We start from the raw sequence: 23,803 nt of genomic DNA, 5'->3' as shown, positions 1-23,803 counted from the left end.
ACCCGCGATGCTCATAGGCAGGCTGAGTTTAAACAATCCCTTTCTTCCTTTTGTAGACGGACCACAGCTGATAAGAAAGGGCAACCGGGGGGCACACCGGAGAAACGTGAATGAACTGCCTTGGTTCAACCTTCCCGGCACTCAGATCTCTGCAAACCTTTACAGCTACTCTTGTTGTTCTTGATATTCTGAAGCCACATCAGGGGGAGGAAAGAAATCGCTAAACATTGGATCGGGGTTGCTCTAAATCTTCTTAAAAGAAAGGACAGTTTGAGTCCAACCCTCAAATCAAAACGGTATCAATTTGCAGTAAAGCAAATTGTTTTAATGGCTCCCTGTATATTTGGTGAGTTTCAGTTGGTCTTGCTCTCAACTATAAAATATGCATGCAGACATGCAGTTTGGTAAAACTGACACACTTTTTCTACTCCTGGCCTTTTCTAAAGCAAATAAATTGACGACACTAGCCGACTACAGCGTTGATGTCTCCCCCCGCCCCCCCCCCAATAGCCCTGTGCGGTGAGGAAGTAACCCAAGGCGGACTTCTCAAGTTAAAACACGTTTGAGCGGCTTCCTGGTGTCCTAATTATTTTTCTCTCCCTCGGTCTCGTTTCCTACCCCCCTCTTGCAACAAACCCGAGACAAGGAAGACCTCCCAGCCATACGGGCGGCCCTGGCAGACCAGGACGACGGCCTTTATAATTGCTCGCACCTTCCAGGTGAAGGCCCCGAACACGTGTTTAAGTTCCCGCAAGGACGGGGGGCGAAGATCCGAGGGGACTGTGGATCGTGGTGGTGTTAATTCTTCTGAGGTCTAGAGGCCTGAGGAACCCGGTCTTTTCATTTTTCTCATCCAAAGGATGGAAGAAGCAGTTTTTGTTTTTAACTTCCGGATGTAAAAACAGAACAACAAGGGGACCCGAAGGTTCTTTATTAACTAAGGAGTCTACAGCCTATGCCGGACATCCATTCAAGAGGGTATCTGCGTGTGTGAGAGAAAGTGAGTGTGTGTGTGTGTTTTAGGAAGGAGCCGTTTTAGTGCCATCTCTTTCACATACACAATGAACCTCGCGTCCAGACGAACGCCTCCATTGTGCTCCTTCTGCGGAAGTGCAGCTGTCACTTTCACGGAGCCATCGGAGATCCATACTGCCCTGGTGCTGGGGTGAGCAATGCCAGTCTCTGAGATAAGAACCGTCCCATCTTAAGAAAGACTGGAGCCTGGCGAGGGGCAGGAGCGGGAAACAAGGGCGGGGGGGGGGGGAGATGAAAAAAGTCCAACCTTCAAGGAGGGGATCTGACGAGCAGCACGCGCGTATCTCCCCCGCCCTGTCCTGAATGAGAGCCAGTTGCTGCGTTGCAAAGGAGACTGTCGCCGTCTCGCTGACACCGGGACGTCCTCTCTTCCCTTCCCCTCCCTCCAACTTTTCCTTATGCGACAGCTCGCCCGAGCGCATTAAAAAGCCTTGAGCGCTGCCGCTCCGGGGCTGGTCAGCAGAACTCGGCATAAGGAAGGTCACCGGTTAGGCAACGCGCTCTGGAAGTTTCACCCCTTCCAATCGTTCGCCGCTGAAAATGCTGCGGGGAGGGTCAGGAGATCTCCCCGGGAGAAAGACGCTCCTAACCTTGCAGTTAAGGCGGCTGTCGGCGGGTTAGCTGGGGCCGCGTCCCGATCCCGAACCTCCCCCCCCCCCCCGGAATTTTGCCCTCGCCAGTCAGCGTCGCTGCACCCGTCGCCGGCAGGCTTCCTCCGCCCAGTCCTGCGAGGCGCGCGCTGGCCGCTTGGCTCGGGCGGTGGAATGTTGAGAACCACGGTTCGCTACACCCCCGCGGTTTCCCTGCCTGCTCCGCTCATTTGTCCCCACGTTCACGTCGGATGTTTTGACTTGCCGGCTGCAGCAGCCCAGCGCCAGCCGACATCACTTCAAAACCACCCGAGCCCTTAACATTTAACGGCTCGTTATGCGATAAGAATCCACACAGGCTAAGCTTGATCGATTTCGCGCCGCTTCATTGTCGTGCACGCAACCAATTATCCGGGGACCTTCCAAATAGATTTTGGAGCCCGAAGGGAAACAAACGCGTATACAGTGCAAAACGGCCTGCTCAAACCATTTAAGATTGACCGTATCAGGTTATGCAATGGACCATACCCGAGACCGAATTTACATGGGAGAAAGATGGAAAAGAAAAGTTGTTGAAAGCTGTAGACGGGGCGTGTGATCTTGAGACAAACATTGCAATCCTAAACACAGTAAGATCGAGCTATAACTCTCCATTCTCTCAAAAGAAAAAAAACCCACTTACTCTTAAGCAGGCAAGTCCCGTAGATTAGAGTCGGGCCTAACTTCCAAAGAAATCATTCCGGACAGCCTCATAAGACCCCGCGCGATTCCAAGCACTTCGCAGAAGTCCTGTGCAGAGTTACTCCTGGTTTCGACCGGAGTAGCTCTGCATAAGGTTGCGTTGTAAGCCCCTTCCGTGCAACCACGGGCATGATCAGATTGCACGACTGCAGTTCTAGGAGCCAGCTTCGTTCAACGCGTTAGGATAGGGTCCTGCAACTCAGGGAGAAGACGGACAGATTAATATATTCACTCCCATTCCCGAGGCCACAAACCCCGCTTAGCGTTCGATGCCACGTTGCTGGCCGTTTCCCTGGCATCTTGAGACCGAAGGCACAGCGAGGAGAAAGAGGAGGGAGCGCTAAGGAAGGGAAAGGCCCCCCGTGTCTCATGAGCGGTCCATGGATAATATTGCTTTCAAAGCTTTCCTGGGAGAAGATCTTCACTCGTCTGATTCTCTCTCCCCCCCCCCCCCCCCATAATAGCTGTTGGCTTGGCCCCGGTTCTTTAGCGAAGGGCACTTCAGGAATCTGCCATGGCCTGTCAAGAAACCATCATCACCTTCCAGCAAACTGAGTGGAGGTGGAATTTGGCAAGCAGCAGGTTTCTGTCCGAAGCCGTCTGCATTCAGCCGACTGTCCACTCCCCACCTGAAATTTGCCCCTAGTCCAATTAGCCCCAAGTTGGATTCTTTTCAGACGTGATTTCTCAAATCTGGCTTCGTGTCTGTTTTAGGGGCATCTCAGATGTTCTACCTTTTTTTCTATAATGAGAGAGCGGTTCTTTTTTATTATTATTATTTAATTAAAAGCATCACATAAAAAGCCTCCTAAAGGAACGCAGAGTTTTCTCCAGGCTTGCATAGCCAGGATGCTAGAAGGGAAGCTCACTGTCTGTTTTGTACGCCTTGCCTTGTGTTTCACGCTGATGGAAAACTGAGGCTTTGGTTGGACGAGCAGGAAGAGAGAGGGAAGGGGGGGGGGCAGTGAAGTGGCTAATCCAGAGTTAGCATACCCTCGACTCTCTCTCTTTTTTAAAAAAAAAATCCCAGTCCCTCGAGTGAATTTGCTTGTAACGATAAAGATCTGAACATGTACAGAAGGCGGGTTTTACACAAGGAGGTGAGGCTGCAACAGCCTGCCAAGAGGGGTTTTTTTTCCTTTGCGAGGTTCCACCCACTTGAAACAAAACTTTTTTCCCCTCAAGGGTCTGACATCAGTAAAGTAGGGAAGGGAGCTCGGGCAGAAGCAGCCTGCGAGAGAAGTTGTGCATAGGCCTTGAAGGAGACCGGAGAGACCGAAGGGGAGGAGGGCTAGGTGGTTCGTGTCCTGTTTGCCCTGGCTTGCCTTTTCACTCCCACCCCCTGCCCGGGCCGGAGTGGCTTTTCCACGCGGGGGGAGCGCCGTCCTTTCTGGAGTTGGTATGTGAGGAGAGCTGCCAGCCCAGTGCCATGTATTGGAAGAGCAACCAGATGTTTGTCTGTAAACTCGACGACAAGGACGTGCCGACGCTTCGTATCGCCTCCGAGAAGGTGAGCGGCTCCTTCGCCTGGTCCTTCGCTTGAGGACATCGCCTGCCTTACTCTCTGGCCAGACCAGCCTGGGGAGTGGATTCGAATTCGTCGCACTTTATAGCTGCCGTCCAGTTTACTCCGGAGTAGTTCCATTAGCTTCACTAGGGCCTTTTCGGGCCCAGAGGCTTGTTGATCGCAGGAATTATTTTGTCTGTAACTCTTTGTGTTTCTTTGCTGCGCGCTGTTTGGGCGAGGCAGAGGCAGCTCCCCCCTCGCCCCCCCCAATTGGCACCGTTTTACCTAACGGCTGTAAAAAGCTACACACTGGCTGGCAAAGGATTTACAAGGAGAGAAAAGGGACCATTTTCACCGCACTTCAACCCAATTTAAATGCCTGGCTCACCAGAACAAAACACAATGTTAGCTCGGTAGGAAACGTCTTCAGGGCGGGGAAAGAGAGAAAATCGAATATCTGAGTGTGGAAGACTCTGGCGCTACTTCAGCCTTTTTTACTCTGGAGTAGTCCCTTTCACTTTAAGGCATGAGGATTATGTTTTCTGGTTCCGTTTCGAACTATTTGAGGCAATAAATTCTGGCGTTTAAAAACGCATCGTGGCGATCAACAAGTCAGGGTCACGATCCACAAAGCTACCTCTGTTGGTCTCGATGGGACTACTCCGGGGTAAGTGATTGTTACACCACTTGAAGAAATACTTGAAGGGTGTGTTGGTTGTTATATTTGGGGCGACGGGTGCCGTTTTAGTCTTTAGCGTCTTGGGCAGGCAGTTTTTACTGCGCCCTTACTGAAGAACCATTTACATCAGTGTAAACTGGCAAATCGCCTTGCTCCAGTTGGGCTGACCCGAGGAGGCTTGTCAGTTGCAATGGAGACGAATGAGCTTAACAAAAACCCGTTTAGTGATTTCGGGATCCTGTCCCTCTACCCGCTAAGGCGAAATTCTGACAACTTCGTCCCCCCCCCCCCCCAAGTAAGTTCTTGCGCCTGAACAGACATTGCATAAAGAGGCGAAGGTTTATCACTAGCAGCTCAGACCTCTCAAAACAGGATTTCGGTGTGGCTACCAGGGAATAAACGGGTGCTGGTTCTCTGCTCTCCGGGTGTCCCCAGCCCAAGCAATCACTAAAGCGACCTGGAAACCCCCTTGATCCCCTGCGGATGCGCTGAACTCCCCTCTTAACTGGAAAAGAAAACTAATTCACTTGAAGTGATCTCGAGTTAGCGGCTCGACTGCATTCCAGTCTACACTAAGAGTAGTTTGAGACTGGGTCGGGCCAGGGGCATTTCTGGGTCCGCTTTGTTCTGCATTCAAGTCGTTAATGGCGCCCGACGTGCGCACAAAGCGAGTGCGTTGCCAGTCCCTCGGCGCTGGTCTTGCAGCCTCTTGGCCGCCTCAAGCGCTCTTGAAAGCAGCCTCCCATTGACCGAAGGGGCGATTGCCTTTAATGACCCCCCCAATTAAATTCAGCTGGCTGGCTTTCAGTCCTCTCCTCCACTCGGGGACTTCTTTTTCTCCGGCCTGCGGGCTGGGGTGTGCGCGTCGCCCCCTCCCTCCCTTTCTCCCGGTAATCCTCGAGTCTAGCAGCACCTCGGCCTGTTGACTCGGCTCGAGGGTTTAAGTGGCAATTTGCACCTCAGAGGCCCTGAGCTGGAAGTGGCTGGCGAGCTCTAATTGCGGCGAGTCGCTCGAGCCCCGCGCAAGCTGAGGCATTTTCATTCAAATCGCGCCCGGCACGAGCGCCAGGCGGGCTTCTTGGGCTGCCGCCGCAATTACTACTCAAGGGCCCCATTCAAGCTCGCGGCCTCGGGGCCGCCCTCGCCCTCTAATTGTCCTCGTTTAACTCGAGGGGCCAGGAGGGTCGCTAACCTTTCTCTCCCCGCCCGGCGGGGAGTCCCCGCTTCAGTTCTCCCTGGAGCTGGGCGCGCTCAGCGGTTCCTCGTCTGGTCTCTCTTCACAGTTCCCGGGGCTCATGGCTGAGGAGTGCGGGCGAGCAGCGGGGGCTGCTGCCGCCGCAGCGGCGACTGCAAGAAGGCGGAAAAGCGCGGGAGAAGCGGGGCTGGTGAGTGAGAGCATGCAGCGCGCTGGAGGGGCTAGGCGGCCGCCTCGAAGAGATGCGTGTCTAGCCGAAGACTGGGGGTGTTTCGCTCACTGAGTTGGGGCCCTGGGGTGCCGAGGAGACGGAGGGACAGGAGCGCCGCAGCCACGCTGGCCGAGCATGAGAGAAGGCGGTGGCGCGTGGCTTCTCAGCCCCGCGGCCTCCAGTCTCCTACCCGGCCGGTCAGGAAGCTCCTTGGGTGGCCCAGAGGCGGGCGTGGGGGTTTGGTTTTTTTTAACCTCCGCGCCTTTTGGTGAAGCTGAAATGTGCGGGACAGTCAGAAAGAGCCGAGAAAGCCCGAGAGTGCGTGGCCTTCCCTTGGCCCAGAGAGGAACCAGTGGGCTCTGGGACTGGAGCCGCGTTCTTGAAGGCCCCTGCCCGGTCCCATTGCCAGCCCCGCTTTGTTGCTGCGGCGCCGGCTCCCAAGCCTGGAGCCCCTGGCGGGGCGGGGGTTACTTGGGCGGGACGCCGTGCCAAGGAGCGGACTGACCTGGCGGCGCGTGGCTCTCTCTGCTTCTCCCCTCAGGTGAGCCCAGAGGCGGCGGGAGACGAGGATTCTTGCTCGTCGTCCACGCCGCTGTCGCCGTCGTCCTCGCCCCGCTCGCTGGCCTCCGGCTCGGGCGGCTGCGCGCCCAGCAAGTGCGTCTGCAACAGTTGTGGCCTGGAAATCATCGACAAGTACCTGCTCAAGGTAAGCCACACCAGAGGGGCTTTGGGCTGGGTGCTTCTGAGCTTGGAGGAAGGCAAACGTTGCAGAGAGCCGCCTTCGTGGCCGGCCGGAGCAGAAAGTGGCCTGCCGCGAAATAGTGTTCGAGCTTCTGAGTCCCTCAGAAAAATCTTTCAGGCTGGATGTTTAGCACTAGACAGGCGTGAATGGTTGCATAGCGGCACCTTCCTTACTCCGTTAAAGTCAATGGTTAGAAGAGCGTGGCTTTTGTAAGGATTGCCCTGTCGACGTTGTATATTAATAAATTTCAGGAGCATCTGCTTTTAGGATAGAGACAGGGCAAAGGAATGGTAATAGCTCCCTTTGGAAAATTAACAAAAGCCAAGTCGTTAATGCAATCCTATAGGAAAAAATAGTTCTGATTTAATGGCTCTTGCTTTCAAATCTATTCTCTGAGACCGCAAACAAGCAGAAATATCCACTTCTCTGATTAAAGAGACGTTTTGGACTGATTCTGCTAAACCACTGCATTTCTTCAGTGTGTGACCAGTATAACTTTGTTGTTTTAAATACTTCTTGTCTAGCTAGCACCTTTAAAAAGTTGGTTTCTATCATAGTCCTTTGGGGAAGGGGAAAGCTTAACAAAAACTACTACAAGATGAAATTATAATTAGCATATGTATACAAAAACATGTTCCTTGATTGTGTAACTTTAATCTTTAACCTTTTCTTTAAAATTGACAAAGATATTAAGCATCTAGAATTATCATAGATGTAATACAAAGCCATTGTTCTGATAGGACCTTAATTCAGAATTATGCCCTGTTCTCCCTCCTACACTTAAAGCACCTGTTTTAAATGTAATGTGGCTAATTTGCAGCTAGTTAGTATCCAGTAATCCAAGTTGAAATTTACTTTGTTTGTAAAAAAGACAATTATATGGATTTCATAATCAAACTCTGAGTTTAGTTGTAGCTTCCTAAAACAACAACAGAACACAAACTAAGTCAATTTGATATGGTTTAAGTGAATTAACACATCGCTTCAGAGAACTAAAATTGCTTTGTTTCATTTGAGCCATTAAACTGATATGAATGATCTCTATTGGTTAAATACAGCTCTCAGTAAATACTAAACACTAAAAGTCCAGTTGAAAAAGAAAGGTACAGTGTTATACTATATTTTTTTATGTTCAGATATGTTATTAAATTCACTCCCCCCCCCCCCACACCCAAGAATGAAAGGAGAAGGGAAGATGTTTCTGGGAATGGTAGACTACGTAAGGAGCACAGAAGGCATTGTGATAAACTAATCTCATAAAACTCCTAGGTATGAAATAAATTTCAGGGTGTAACAAGGGCTGTTAAGACAGAGAAATAATGGTTATTCTTCCATGAAGTAAAAACTAATCTCTTATCAGACCTCATGGGCTCCACAACACAGAGAATGAAAGTAGAGCAGGAAAATAGTCCTTGCGTCTGATCAGAAGGCTAATTGTTTTTGTTGTTATCTTATGCAGGAATTGCTTTCTTGATCATTTAGTTAGTCCTAATATTGTCACTCTAGGAAAATACTGGGTGTCATTCCCTCTCCCCCTTTTTGGACCCCAAAAGTTAGCATCTAGGCTAGATGTGTGTCTTCCACTTACTGCCAAACAGCTTAAGGCACTGCACTTTCAGTTAGTGCTATGATCTCTAAAGATACCTACTTGCTATATGCTCACTGGGGAAAGTTGTTCCTAACAACCCAATTTTGTAAAAGGATATTATCATTGACCAGTAGCTGCCCACTCTGGAAAAAATATTGATTTTAATTTCTTCCCTCATTTTGAAACTATTGAAAAGAAGTGATATTGCGATTGATAGTTATGCTTATTTTAATATCTGCATAAAATGTGGGATAGATACAAGTAGTATCCCCTGTTTCTTCCTGTTGGAAGTATACTATTATGTTTCTTTGTGCCAGAAACACAATGATTTTCTAGTAGCTAGAATTTGGGACTAGGGCATGGTGAATTCTAATGCAAATTATTTTGTGGGATGCATGTGTCCATTTGACTATTAATTTTTGCATAGGAAACATTTGGGGAATACATGCATTTCATAATTACAGTAATGTGATGGGAGCTGATCTACTGAAGTACAATTATTGCAGTAAATTTACCCGCCATTCAGCTCTAATAGGTAAATTGATAATGCAGGGTCTTGTTAAACAAGTTAACATAATGTAAATGTAGTATAGGTGGGTTTAAGTTTATATACTATAGTAAAAGATGCAACAGTACTGTGGCTACATTGATGGTAAAATTTGCAATTGTATGATTTCTTTTCCTATGAGGTAGTTGATCTTACAGTGATGTGCCTTGAATCCAGATCAATTAGCAAAGCAAATCTGGATATTGGTGCAGACTCTAGCCAATAAATCGTAGCTCTCTTTGTGGAGTTGTAAAATCATCAGAACTTTTGAAGCAATGGTAAATATGGGGGGGGTGTTAAATATATGTAACTGAGATTCCTCCTTCAAGAATTGTGTATCATATTTAAAAGTATAGTGCCTTAAAAAAACAAAATTGCAAAATTTGAGATATCTACATTTTATATTGTCTTTATATATTTACCTTTTTGCAGTCTGAGAAATAGGGGAAATAATGGCTGAAAATTAAAAAAAACTTCTGTAGTAAAGAAAAGTTTTGGATAGATAGTCTCATACAATGACCATAGGACTACTAGCATGCTTGGGTATTGCGTTAAACATAACTTTGAAAACACTCTACTGTTCAATTCAGGAGTCATGTAAATTTTATAAATAATATTGCAAACAAAAATAGTTGCATTAAAACATTCTTAAATATTTCATATATATAATATACACAAGTATTATCTAATGCTTTATTGTCTTGCATAAAATTCTGTTTATTACATACTGAATATTGAAAATGCCTGAGTTATAATTAGAGCTTTATTGTTCATGTGGCTTTAGTGGCAAGAGCATAATTTGAAAAATGATTTTCTTTTTATTTATTTATAAACTTTGCTCATTAAAATGCTGTTGGCTAAAGTGGGCTAGTACCTTTTACTGTAACTGACTATCCTAACCTGGCACCTGATTTTGCTGGTGTTTTTGTTTCTCAAGCAAAGAAGTCTTACTCTTTATCAAATAAGGAATTCTAACATCATAGACTTTTACTGTAAAAACCACTGATATTAGATAATGGAATCTTGCAAGAGATTGTCTAATAGTTTATGATGCAAGACTCAAATACTAAGCAGTATCTAATATCTACTATCGGGCAAAAGATGAGAAAGGTAACACTTCTCTTACACTACAGTATATGTTAAATACTTTGCTCCACAAAACTCTGTGTAACTCAGTTGTTCTGTTCTTCTGGGGTATGTCTCAGTAAATCCTCATAATTGTTAGAAAAACATAATTGTTTTTATTAATTGCTCTAACATGATTTAAAGGAGCTGCTTGATAAAATTAGAACATGGTTTTTTGTATGAAAAGCTGTAACTGTTGTTGCTTTTGGTTTGAAGGCCTCATTGATTCTCATGATACATTGGAATACTTCTAAAAGACCTTTGGTTGTAGTAAGCAGTACTGAGCAAGTCAGACAATAGTGTATCGTAGCTTATATGTTTGTATTGGCTCATTTCCTAATCAAAGACCAACCTTTGATTTTTTTCCTGGTGTTCCTTGACTGCAAATTCAGTCAAGAAACTCCAGCCTACAAGCAGTTTCAAGGGCCCCAATCAGGTTTATGGCCACAGTGAGAGCCAGTGTAGTGTCATAGTTAGTATCAGAATAGGACCTGGAAGACCAAGGTTCAAATCTATGCTCTTCCATAGAACCTTGCTGGTGGACCTTAGGTCAGTCACTGTCAGCCTAACCTACTTCACAAGGTTGTTGTGATGGTAAAATGTAGGAGAGAAGAATGTAAGACTCTTTGGGTTCTCACTGGGGGGTATAAATGAAGCAAATAAACAATTCTGAAGTAGTAGGAATAAGTTCCTGACTGGTAATGGCTCCATCTGTTTGAAACTCTTGATGGGGGCAGGGAGAAGCACAGACACAAGATGAGCACCTCTCTTCTCCCAGCCACCCCCATCCCCCCAAGGGCTTTAAAGCCTCCACAGTGTGTTATGTTTGATGAAATGGTACAGAAGAGATACAACCTCTTCCACAGTGCCACAACTCCAATTCCTGTCATATTATTACACATGGAATAATGTTTTAAATGTTTATTTATAATGTTTTTATTGTTTTAAACTGTATGTTATAAATTGTATGTTGTTACACCGCCCTGAGCCCGTCCAACGGGGAAGGCAGTCTAGAAATGTAATAAATAAGTAAATAAATAATAAATAAATTTCCATGTTGCCACATGTTTTAAGGAAGTTACATTTCTAGAGTTTTCATCAGGCACAACTCTGGAGTTCCATTTTTTAGCTCTAACAAGTCAAGTAAGCTTTGGCGTATTTCTTAATGATCCATGATAAAACAGTAAGCTGTTTTGTCATGAATAAAAATTCCTCCTTAGCACAGTCCAAGATGTCATAGTGTCAGTTTACACCGCTGTGGTGGATTAAGCATAACAAATTCATAGCCTGATATGTCATGTTCTCTCTTCTAATAGTGATACTTTTAAACCTTGTGTAAATAATTATTTTCTAAAGACCAGATTAACTTGCATATAAACCTGTATCCAAATTCTTAACTAGTTTATGGCTTGAAGTGTATCTTCACTAGACTATTTTTTTGCATGAACTGTCACTGAAAATAGTTTAAGGACCTAGCGTATCTTCATTCATCTGTATCTTGCCAGTTGTTCCTGATTACAGTTTCACTTGTGTCTTCTTTTAATGAAAATAAAGATCTCATTAAAATGAGAATAACTTTCTCATGATTTGTTCAGACAAACATCCCTCTCAATTGATTATTCTATGGCTTGTTCTTCATTAATTTGATTTTTTGTTTCTCCTGTTTTTTATATAAAAAAAGTAGAAGGAAAAAAAATAGAAGTCCATATATGGACTTTTTTTCCTTTGGACACCACATCCAAAATTACTTAATCTCTTTTAACATAGGAACTTATATGTGAATTTTCTTGTCTGTAAGCTGTTTTTCTTAAACATGTGTTGTCTCCTGTTTGGACTTCTCAAATGTTGACTTAGATTTATTTTTCTTAAGGGCTCTTTTTCATGTAAAATCATCAATAGCATTGTACATGTAACTCTTCTTTTTTTCTTTCTTAGGTAAATGATTTGTGCTGGCATGTGCGCTGTCTCTCTTGCAGTGTTTGCAGAACTTCTCTAGGAAGACATACCAGCTGCTACATCAAAGACAAAGATATTTTCTGTAAACTTGATTATTTCAGGTATGCTTCCTTCTCTAATGTGTGGTATTAGAATTGTGTAATTATTGGTGTAGACTTCTGAAATTTTCAGGTTTTGTGGCTGCAGATGATCTACCAGCAACACTATATTGTATTCAGCTGAATCCAGTCCAAGTATGTGCTGCTTAAAAATGAATGCTGTGGAAATAGATGTACAGTAAGGATCAAAAGAGAAATTAGATTGGTATGCAGTTCAGAAGGGGTTTAACCTTTCTGTATGCATTTTCACCAATTCTCAATAACCCCTCCCCCACCCATTGCTATGTAGAGAAAAGAATAGGGTGCCTGACTCTTCCCTCTCCCAGAAGGCCAATTTCAATTGGCAAAAACATGGCAGGAATCGTCAAAACTTCTTTCCTCTCCGTAATTGCTATTACCCATTAATGGATCCCCCAGTGCCTCACCTATTTGGCCACAAGATGTATATTTTGATGCATATACAATATGGCATGGGTTCTTTAAATTATGAGGAGGGATTCTGTGTCACAGTTTAAAAGGGAGGAACTTGAGCAGTCATTGAAGAGTGTGTTTCCTGAAGCCTGTTTTCTCTTTCCATTTAAATAAATATAAGAGAAACCTCCCTTCATAACTTAAATGCTCTAGATGATTTTGTTTGGCTGCTTGGCACTTGCACAGACACTTGGTGCGTATTGCAGGCAAGAAGATGGAACTGAGCAATGTTGTCTTAAGTATCCTTTGAAACTGTGAAATAGTAGGCCACGCACAGTTTAATGTGTCCTATAGGGAAATATGAGCATTTTAAGGATGCATTCCTTACAGAGCCAATTATCTTTACAGCCTGTGCTAAAGGAAAGGAAGGTACTATTCTTAGTAGTATCTGGTGCCTGTGTTCACTGATCCAGAGGAGTTAGCCGTGTTAGTCTGTGGTAGCAAAATAGTAAAGAGTCCAGTAGCACTTTAACCAACTTTATTGTTGCATAAGCAGCCAGACAAGCTTATGCTACAGTAAATGTGGTTAGTCTTAAAGGTGCTACTGGACTCTTTACTATTGTGTTCACTGGCAGTATGATGGTAGGGTAAGCAACCACTAGATGTAAATTCTCATCTACTTACTTAGATTATAGCTTTTTGGCAAACCAAAGTTCTATGTTCACATAACATATGAATATATCAGCATTTTTTTGCCTTGTTAGTAAATGATGGAATGGAAAAACTCAGTGCCATTTGGCAGCCAGCATCAGACAGCGTTTTCAGTAAAGTTGGACACTCCTCTTATTGCCTCTTATAACTACTTTTGTACACATTTTTTCTCATTAGCCCCTCCCTTTTCCTTCCCCCTTGATTCTGAAGATTGCGTAATTTAAAAGTTTTGCATTCTGCATTGTGGACAGTAGACATGATTCAGCAGTTTTTCACTGATTCCAATGAATGATGTTTAATTATATGCCAGACTTTGCCATGGAGTTGATAGAGTTCTGAACTTGAACTGGAACTTATCCAATGGTCTTGAAATATGTTGTATTTGACTAATCTCATACATGTTAGTGTATAAATAGCATTGCGTAGGCAACCTCCTCCGTGTGCTGAAAATGCCACAGTGCCTACATATGTTTTTTGTGTATCAGCAAGCAAAAGGGGGCAAGGAGACCTCAGATGGCAGATGGGGAAGTGTGAGAGGCTGTGATGATCATAAAATATGCCTATTGTTCCCTTCCATGCTGCTGTCCACAATGGTGTTGCAAGTGCATCAGGGGCTTGCCTTGACTGGTTGGAGTAGAGAAACAGCCCTGTTTGCTGAGCAAAATGCTCTGGGTTTCTGGCACATGTGCCGGGGGTTGTATACCCCTGCACTAGTCTATTTTGGGGTGTTGGAAGAATACTGTTTAGCCTGTAACTGTATTCTGATGTAAGGATCTTACTGGTGGTGGAAACGCTTCTATTTTTTAATTTTATCTCATTTTTTAATTTTATAAATTAAATGTCGCTATCTTATTTGGTTGCTCTTACCTCTGAAGCAGTACTAGTCTGCTTCAGAAGTAAAAGTCCTCCTTTTCTGTAATTTTCCTGTTATGCTGGCCATGTAACAGTATAGAAGGGATGTATTTTATAACTGTTTCAGAGGTAAGTGCAAATCTATTTGTTTTTTCAAGTGCTTCTGACTGATGTGCAAAACTTTTCCAGTGTCTTGTTCTGAGTTTTTGAAGCTTCATTATGCTTTTAAGGTGGTTCATCAGGGAAACCATTTTTAAAGTTGATAACTTCTGTGAGCCAGTTAGGAATTAGTGAGACATACAGATGTAATGCTATGTAAGAGAAGACTACAAAATCTTGGAAGTGCCTAGGATATTAATGTGGATTAGTTTTTGTATTGTCACGAATGGGATCTCATATGCTTTAGTGTACCAAGTCTTACAGCTTTGACAATATCAATAAATGGACTAGTGTCTAACATGAAAAGAATATTCAGTATAACAGGGATGTGCCTGTGTTTCCTAGGCAGAATTATGGTATTACACTTTCAGCAATCCAGTTATCAGTCCTGTCTCATTTAATGCTCCAGTACTGACTAATCTCAAAACACCCTTACTGCATTACATATTTTCTCTTACATTTTCCTCAAGTAGTTCTGGAAGTCATGAGGGAGTCACATATCAAAGTATAAAAAGATACTGCAGGGCAAGCAGTTCTGTATGTTGTTTAGTAAAGAAAGTGGTCCATATTCAGTAAGAATAAGTGTTTACTATGTAAATTCATATCTCAGTTAACTTCACAATCTGAGTGACATGAGACCAAAAATGGCTTCTTTGATCGTTTTATCTTTTTGTCATTCTTGTTGTAGACGATATGGAACCCGTTGTTCTCGTTGTGGCAGGCACATCCATTCTACTGACTGGGTTCGAAGAGCAAAAGGAAATGTTTATCACTTGGCTTGCTTTGCCTGTTTCTCCTGCAAAAGGCAGCTTTCCACAGGAGAAGAGTTTGCTTTGGTTGAAGAGAAAGTCCTCTGCCGTGTACATTATGACTGTATGTTGGATAATCTGAAAAGAGAAGTAGAAAATGGTAACTCTGCTTTTTTGTTAAGCTCTTAGGCTGTTAATATTTGCCACCATCTTAAGTAGATTCAAGAAAACTGAGTCCCTCTCTTTTTAAATGTAGTGTCTTATTTAATTGATGTTAGAATGCAGTTTATGGATTGAAGTGGGGATTTTTTGTAGTTCAGCTAAACTGCCTTAAAATTGGCTGGCTGTAGTGCTGAATCATACATTGAAGAGAACTTTATCTCTTTTCCAATTTTCTGTGTGACAAAGTTGTCCTTTGGCTGCTTCAGAAGAACTGTGCAAGTGCGCAGCATTATGTTATCACTTAGTAAATTGTTGCCTGTACTCTCCCACTGAACAGTAGGATTCCACAGGAATCAAGGAACCTAGCTATACTTGATTACTAGGTAATGGTAATTTATTTGTTGAGCAGACTGGAATTATTGACTTGAGTTCTCCCCTTGACATTTTTTTTAAAAGAGGCATTATACTCTAGAATATACTATTCACGTTAATGGAGTATCTGTCACTATTATTCCCTGGCAAGGAAAACTGGCTTGCAATCCTGTGTGCGCTATACTGCTATTTTAAAGCTCATGTAATCTTTTTCATGATGCTAAAATGCTTATTGAAATTATACAATTGATTTGAAACATTTGTTATGAAAGTAAAAATTCCAGCCACATCCCAATGATGCAATCTACAATAACATTGCCATTTCCATATTTAATTATACCCTAAATACTAGAAAAGTATTTAGGTGTAATGTATGCAATTGACTGATGTTGGTGCTAGCAGTCCTTTGACTTAGTGGTGTTTTCTTTAATTTCAGGAAACGGTATTAGTGTAGAAGGTGCTTTGTTAACAGAACAAGATGTTAATCATCCAAAACCAGCAAAAAGAGCTCGGACCAGTTTCACAGCAGATCAGCTGCAGGTAGAGGCCCTGGCACAGTACAATGCTATAAATTAAGATGGCTGGGGGGAGGAAGGAATATTTTATACTGTGTATAACTTTTGAATTCTGTTAAAATGAGCTGGATATGCAGAAAGTATTTTAGGCACTCCAGACTATTTCTCTTGGTGTCAAGACACAGCATGTTTTTGGATTACTTTTGTAAATTCTAGCCATTTCTTATGAAATAGTTACTCTTCAAGCTTTTTACATTTCATTTCCCTGAAGGCAGCTGGTAATCCTGTAAAGTGAAAACATAAATGCTGATCTGTTTTGACTACTTGCTGAAATTCATTAAATCAGACATTTATATCACTAAACATAATTACAATAGGAGACTAAATAGTTTCAGGCCTATGTAATATGAAGAGAGACTAGAAAATGTACAGAAAATAGCTTTACAGGAAACATGTTTCATTGTCAAATGTCTGTCAAATGTCATCAATGCTACAGCAAGAGACAATCAAAACTCTGGTTCTTCAGTTTGACTATAATATCCTATTCACACAATGATGGTCTGGCCCAAGTAGTTATAAGCACTGTGTTTAGAAGGACTCTTAACTGTTCTAATGCCATCCTTTTGATGCAAAAAGGGTGGCTTAATAGACAATATTGAGGCATAATAAAGGCGCACACTGTTTTGGTACCAGCATTTCTTCACATCAGCGTAATAACAGTGTGCTTATCTACCGCTCCTTCTAGATTAATGCCCCTCTCAAAGTGGTGAACAAAATCAGTGTGGTTATTCTCACAATATAGCCGGGGAGCTGAGGCTGAGAGAAGTGGCTTCTGAGCTCATAGCAATGGTGGGATTTAAACTACCAAAGTCCTGACTCTCAGTCCAACCCCTTATGCCAAAGCATAGATCATATGTCCGCATTTTTAAAGTTCTGGCCCTATATTTCTTCATGCTTGACCATCTGTGGACCATGTGGCCCCACCTTTGTTTTAAAGGCATGAAAAGTATGCATTTTTCTCCCAGAAACAATTAATTGTTATCTTTAAGGCCTTGAGAAATAATTGAACCCATTTGCTGATAGAATAAAGCTTAAAGCTTTATGCATTAATTAAATGAAGACTTAAAGATGGCTGCTTGAAATATAAAGTATATGATGCAGTATACAAAATGCTTAATTTTAGAGTAAATTACAATTGTTATCTACTTTACTTTACTCGTCCTTACAACCCCAGGGATTAATATTGGTTCCCCCAATTGAAAAACAAGGGTACATATTTATGTTACCAATGTAAATACATTAGTGAGTTGGGATTGAATGTGGCCCTCTAAGAGGTATCTGCTTTGTATATATGGGCTTGCTGATGCACAATGTGACAAAGCCCTCTAATGTACAAAACTATGGACTTGAGTGCACATAATATCTCTTAGGAACATCTCCCCTCCCCTCCCCTTTTCCTTTCCTTTTCTTTCAAGCTCCTTTGATCCAGTGATCTTGAGCAGTGGATAAGGAGTCTTTATTTCTTTAAGGAAAATATGGTAGAGAGATACTTGGCCACAGCCAAGAGTCCTTGGGTCTCTCTCTATCCACCAACAGATAGGGGACTATATTATCTTTTGATACTATGGAAGATAATTTAGTTAAAACAGGAGAAATCCCATAATTCACAACAAAATTTATAATGAGGGCATTCCAATAGTATATGGGATAAGGAGGCAACCTTTCTCAAAATGCATTGGGAGAGTCTATCTGAATAAGGTAAATTATGGTATCTCCCATATAGGACTGCTGAGGGGGCAGCATTCAGGCATGCAAGCATAAATGTTCTACAGAATGAGGAACTATTAGGTGTTTAATGTATGCTGGAATAGTTGCAGGTGGAAGGATGCCAAAGAACTGGGTGGAGCATACTCTCCAAACTCGTATAACTGAAGTAGCATAATCTAGATCTTTGATGCATTTCTTGATGATTAGTAAAGATTCACTTTTCCCAAGTCTCAGTATATTATCCCTTGGTAGACCCTCCACACCTTTCTTTGCCTGTTAGTTTCTCACCACTTTTTGAAATGTAAGTAATTACCTCTAGCAATATAACCATTCTTTCATCATATTTTATATGGTTTAAAAAATGTAACCTCAAGCAGTGATCCTGCTTGGAAATAAGAGCTGTTTAACTAATGGCGACTTACTCCACGCTAAATAGGTATAGGATTGAGCTGCACAGGAATTAAATGCCTTATTTTGGCTGTATTTTCAATACACTTAAATTTTTTTACAGGAGTTGTAGGTTTAGTTAGATGACAACTAAGGTGAAGGCATTTTGCTTGATATCCCTTGCATCATTCCTGTGCCCCAGGGCATTTTGTCCAAGGGTCCCATGACTCTTGACAATTCCTTTTGGGAAGTCTCAGAGGACTTCTAGGGGATAGGGAAGGTAGGGAAATATGCCACCATGGGAATCTTCCCCTTGTGCAATCATAGGATCCAATCCAGTATATTGAGATGATTATTGTGTAAAAATAGACATAAGCTGGAACCCTAAGGGCTACATGAGGAGATTGACACAAAGATGCAAAGACCCTTGTTCACAGAAACATGCTGCTGCTTCTGTCCTTGGACCTATCCATATTTGGCACTGTTAATTTAGGCTGAATATTCTCATATCATTGAATTCTCTTAAACTTACTCATATGGGATTGGATCCTTCCTAAATTTTCCATGTGGAAATGGTGGTGATTTTTGCCTATTGCTCCATCCCATAGTATACCTTGGATCCTTCACCCAAGTTACATCAGTATTTCCCTGTCCCCCTGGAACAGCATTTGGGGGGGGGGGAAATGGATTGCATTGAGAAGGGGGAAGTGCATTGTACAGACAGCAACCATTCTGTCCATGGAGATTTTAGCTGGAATCCAAAGCATTAAGTTGTTCCATAAACTATAAATTTCTTTATAGCCTTTAATATGAATTTAAATGCTTTATATGAAGTTACTGAAACAGTTATATCTTTTTGATTCCTGTTTTGGTTGCATCATTCTTTATAAAAGTGTTAATCTTGGTGGCCCTTGCTTCCCATCAGATGGAATTTCCCAGAACATATGTTAAGTTCTAAGTTAACACAACTGACTAGGCATTTTTAGTTAACCTAAAAAGTTAAATTTATTGGGTTGTTTGTATTCTCGTTGGAGGTTTTTAACCTAATTGAGCAATTACAGTGATACTTTCATCATGGTGGTTGAAAGTGCCATCAAATTGCAGCTGACTTATAGCAACTCCAGGGGTTTTCAAGGCAAGAGACTTCAGAGGTGGTTTACCATTTCTTGCCTCCATGTAGCAACCCTGAACTTCCTTGGTGGTCTCCCATCCAAGAACTAATCATAAATGATGATGCTTAGTTTCCAAGATCTGATGAGACCCAGCTAGCCTGGGGTCATAGCAACCTTTTAATTATTTTTGTGAAGTGGTGTCTAAACTCTTTGTGTTTAGGATTGTTACAGTTGGTGCAACTAGAAGAACAGATTTAAACTGCAGCTAACTTCTTTTTTGAGCACTTGTTTTTTAATGCAGAATTAAAAAAAAAGTTTAACAAAGGGATTCCCAGATCATTTTTAGTCTACACTAAATTTCGATAGGGGACATTCAAATGCCTGATCTATAACAGTCAGTTGAAACTGTGAGAAGCCAAACTATCAATTTCCAAATAGCATTAAACCTGTTGAAAATCAAGAGTATTTTTTATCCATCTAGCCTATTCCGTATTGGGACATTTGGGGATTTATATGGCCTGTAATATAGCCAGGGACAGTGAGATTAATACCAATAAGTGCTATGCTCAATTGATCATGTGAACTGAAAATTTAACTCTTCTAGAAATTAAGCAGCATTTAAAACGAATTATTCAGACTTACTGCTATGGCTATAAGAATTCTCTTCATCAAATTTGAACTAATGCCCCTGTTCATAATGATGATCTGAAAGGATTCCCTGTAACTTGTTCTTTGCTTATCTGAGTGATTAGGTAAATGCTAAAGAACAAATGCACAATAATATGCCCTAGGCAACATCAAGAAAACAAGCCTAAACCGATCTACTCAGAAGTCCCACTTTATTCCATGGGTCTCATTCCTAGGGAAGTGTCTGGATTGCAGCCTAATTAACAGTGAGAGACTGGGATGGGGAACTCCCATTTTTTTTGAGTTCTTTTCCCATTAGCATTTGTGTTACTTTTAAGCATGGTCCTCACCAGGAGGTACTTTTAAATATTTGTATATTATATGAATATGCCCGCCTATGGTGGAAATTGGTATGAATGAGCACTTAATTTTTCAATGACTTTCTTTCACAAAGGGGTGCAAATATTGCAAAGAAGGCATCAAATTTTCTATATTTCAGTGGCAGGGTAAAGACCAGTTCTTACCACATGGTGGTGCATTCAAACACTACATTCATCATACAAGCAGGTATAGCCACGTTGCTTCCCAAATACTTCATCACATTAAATCAGCTCTCAGATGAATGAGCTGATGCTTATTTTGATTTTTATCAGTAATAGATACAGCACTCTGGCTAACCTAGTAATTGGATAGGCTTAACCTACCTTGCTCTGGTTAGAAGCCTTTTATGTGGACAATGCACCCTTCAAAACTGCTGTTGGCGTTTGCAGCATGACTGCATCTTGGTATCTACCAGTATTTAACAATACATCAAAATACAGTCTGAAATAAAAAACTACTTCTTACGTTTTCAGGTAATGCAAGCACAATTTGCTCAGGACAACAATCCAGATGCACAAACACTCCAAAAACTGGCAGAAAGAACAGGCTTGAGCAGGCGTGTGATACAGGTAACTGTATTGCAGTTACTTCACAAGTACCATGAGCAAAGCTCCTTAGTTACATGAAGCAGCTCTCAAGAACAGTTTGAATATTAAATCTGTATTTTCTAGCTAAGAAAGGGTCTTATGTAACATTGGATAACAGTCCTAAAACATAGACTTTCTCCTTTCTTCAAATATTTTCACATCACTAAAGGAGTATTACTTAGGGGTGTTCTTGCATGTGCCAGTAGCAGTCATAAATCATCCATAGTAGACTGTGAAAGCCCACCTAGATATGTTGGTTGCACTAATTTCAATGTATTCAGCGGACTTGGGCTACCGGCTGTCAATCAAAGAACACAAGCAAAAAAATCTTCACTGACATTGATTTGGCTGAGACCCACAAGCTACCTTTTCTTAAGTATTTTGTGCTTGATGTGTAATTGAATGTCTGATAATGAATGCAGTTGGAATGTTTTTTTTCTTCTCCTTTTAGGTGTGGTTTCAAAACTGCAGAGCACGCCATAAGAAACATGTGAGCCCCAATCATTCATCCAGTACACCTGTTTCAACAGTCCAGCCTTCTAGACTTTCTCCACCAATGCTAGAAGAAATGGCATATTCAGCATATGTACCCCAGGATGGAACAATGTTAACTGCCCTACATAGTTATATGGATGGTAGGTACAGTAGCTTGCTATAACGATGTAAGAAAATGTGAAATGCATTTCTTTGCTCAATGATGCAATTCAGACCATGTCTATTTAGAGTCCATCCTTGGATTTTGTCTCTGTCTGTATTTAACTATATCCCTCTTGGTTGCAGCAGAGATTTTGCAGATTATATAACAAGCATCCATCAACTTTGGATACTTTTCATATGTCCCAGTAATTTAGAAATAAAAAAATGTCAGGGGTGGCATCATGTGGAAAGAACTATACCAGCATCAGAAGCCTAGCTGAGATGGCAACCTCTCAATATTTGTTCTATGTGGTTCTGCCTTTCTTAGTTACCAGAGTGGTATAGCAAATTTGGCACAGGGTCTCATAATGCATGAACCTATCTCTTCCCATGATAAGTATTCTTCACTGAGAACATTCCAAAACAAATGCTCCCACACCATTTTGTAGATTAATTTTCACTCTAATACAAATTATTTTAATATTTTCTACTTGAGCTCTCTTGCCTATCCCTGCCCAAACTGGATATAACCAAGAACTGCACAAGGGTTCTTGAGAGAAAATGTGACTGACCAGACAACTCACATAAACACGTGCTTAAATTATAGTGGGTCCACAAATACAATGCACATTTGAATATACAATCCATAATCCCATCCATCCTATTGTGAAAATGTTTAATTTTGGTCAGTTGGGGGCGGGGTTTCCTGTTAGAAAGTGTCCATTATTTTGAAATAACATCTGTTAGACTGATAGTACAGCTATTTATATTCATGAATAGGTACTCCTAAGGACAATATTACATTATTTGGCTTTAATTGCTGGACTTTTCCACTCCAGGAGTCTTGTTATGCCTCATGTAAAACATAAATTACAATATATGTGCATAAGCTACACCTTCTTAGATTTAAAATGCCTTCAACTTACATGTACAACCCAAAATATTTTCTAAAATCTTATAATCTTTGGGATTTTTATATCAGAAATGCTGTAATCAGCTTGTTGAAAATAATTATTTCCAAAGCAGGTTAAAAAAATCCCTCCTTTAGCATAGAGATACTCATTCTAGATGAAAAGCAATCCCATTGGTCTGATTTCAATAGCTTTCATCCTTCTAAGCAGGTTTGTTAAAAGGGCTTCATCTCTGGATGCACATGTTTTATTCATATATTCCATAGACTGCATGAAAGACATCTTTAATGCTTTTATTAAAATCATGGTGTTGCATTTCTGATTTAAATGAGGCAAGCAGAGTGCCTTACAAACAGCACAGTCATTGCAGGCTAAACTGTACATGTCACAGAAGTTGAAGAGGTGAAAATGGGTGCAGCGTCCTGTACTTCAGCCATATTGGTGTGCTTGGATTTTTATTCACAAATATTATTTTTCTACTTCCAGTCAAGCTGACCAGCAAATCTTTCTATTTTTGTAGCTCATTCACCTTCTGCTCTTGGACTCCAGCCTTTGCTACCCCATTCAATGACACAACTACCAATAAGCCACAGCTAATTCATTTATTTCAGGGACATGAGACTAAGGAGGTACTCTTGAGTCGCCTATTGTGTTCTAATTGAAATTCAGTTAATCGTTAAAAAAAGTAGCATCCAAAGCATTTGAAGAAAATTTTGTTTCCCAGGTATGTAAGTATAGTTGGCCTGCAAGACACTTTTATGGCTTCTCCATAAATATGTTTACAAGACTTATTAAAAAGAAACACATTTTTTTTTGTATTGTCTGGAAGTAGTCCATTCTAGTTATGTGTTTGTTAATTTATTTATCATCAAAAGAGCACTTTGCCTAAAAGACAGGACTAACAAGTGTACAAAATGTTTACAATTCTTTGTGAAATTGTAGTTCATCATTAGTTTGTATCTGTAAGTTATTGCTATTAAAATATTACCTGTATTTGATTTACATGCAGCCTATACTTTGAAGCTTATGTTTGTGAACTGGCAAAAACTTCAGTTGCCAGTGTTCTTCAAATGACCTAAATAAAACCTTCTGTTGTAGCATGGCAAGCAAACACGCTATTGTGTTAATAATATGGTTATGAGTATTTATAAAGGTCAACATGCTTGTAATAGTTGAGCTTGTAAGGAAAGATACCGCGTGCTCTCTAGCACAAATTTTTTTAGTGATTTGGCAGGGACCTCTGTATTGGTGGCTATGACATCTGACATGAAATGATTTGTCAGCTATAAATGGTTTTGAAACACTGGAGTGTGCATTACAAGATGAAAAACATACTGTTTGGGACCACTTAATTTTATTTTAATCTCTCTAACTGGATGAGATTTTTCCAGTATATATTTCATGCACTATGGTTTCTGTGGTACATCCCTATTAAATAGGTCAAGGCAAA

The 23,803-nt window shown here is 41.7% G+C and overlaps 1 protein-coding gene across 1 annotated transcript; it reads left to right on the top strand.

Annotated features, from left to right (window-relative positions):
* Window positions 1-3,582: 3,582 nt before the first annotated feature.
* On the top strand, window positions 3,583-23,445 carry LHX8 (LIM homeobox 8). The gene is made up of 9 exons (XM_054979633.1): window positions 3,583-3,876; window positions 5,836-5,937; window positions 6,500-6,664; window positions 11,896-12,017; window positions 14,836-15,056; window positions 15,867-15,970; window positions 20,693-20,788; window positions 21,258-21,441; window positions 22,874-23,445. Exons 1-9 carry the CDS (start codon window positions 3,796-3,798, stop codon window positions 22,948-22,950), a joined length of 1,152 nt encoding a protein of 383 aa, XP_054835608.1. The 5' UTR covers window positions 3,583-3,795; the 3' UTR covers window positions 22,951-23,445.
* Window positions 23,446-23,803: the final 358 nt, after the last annotated feature.

This window comes from Eublepharis macularius, chromosome 5, assembly GCF_028583425.1.
Source record: "Eublepharis macularius isolate TG4126 chromosome 5, MPM_Emac_v1.0, whole genome shotgun sequence".
Lineage (NCBI taxonomy): Eukaryota > Metazoa > Chordata > Lepidosauria > Squamata > Eublepharidae > Eublepharis > Eublepharis macularius.
The sequence above is the reverse complement of the archived record's forward strand: the minus strand, read 5'-3'. Positions and strand labels throughout refer to the sequence as shown.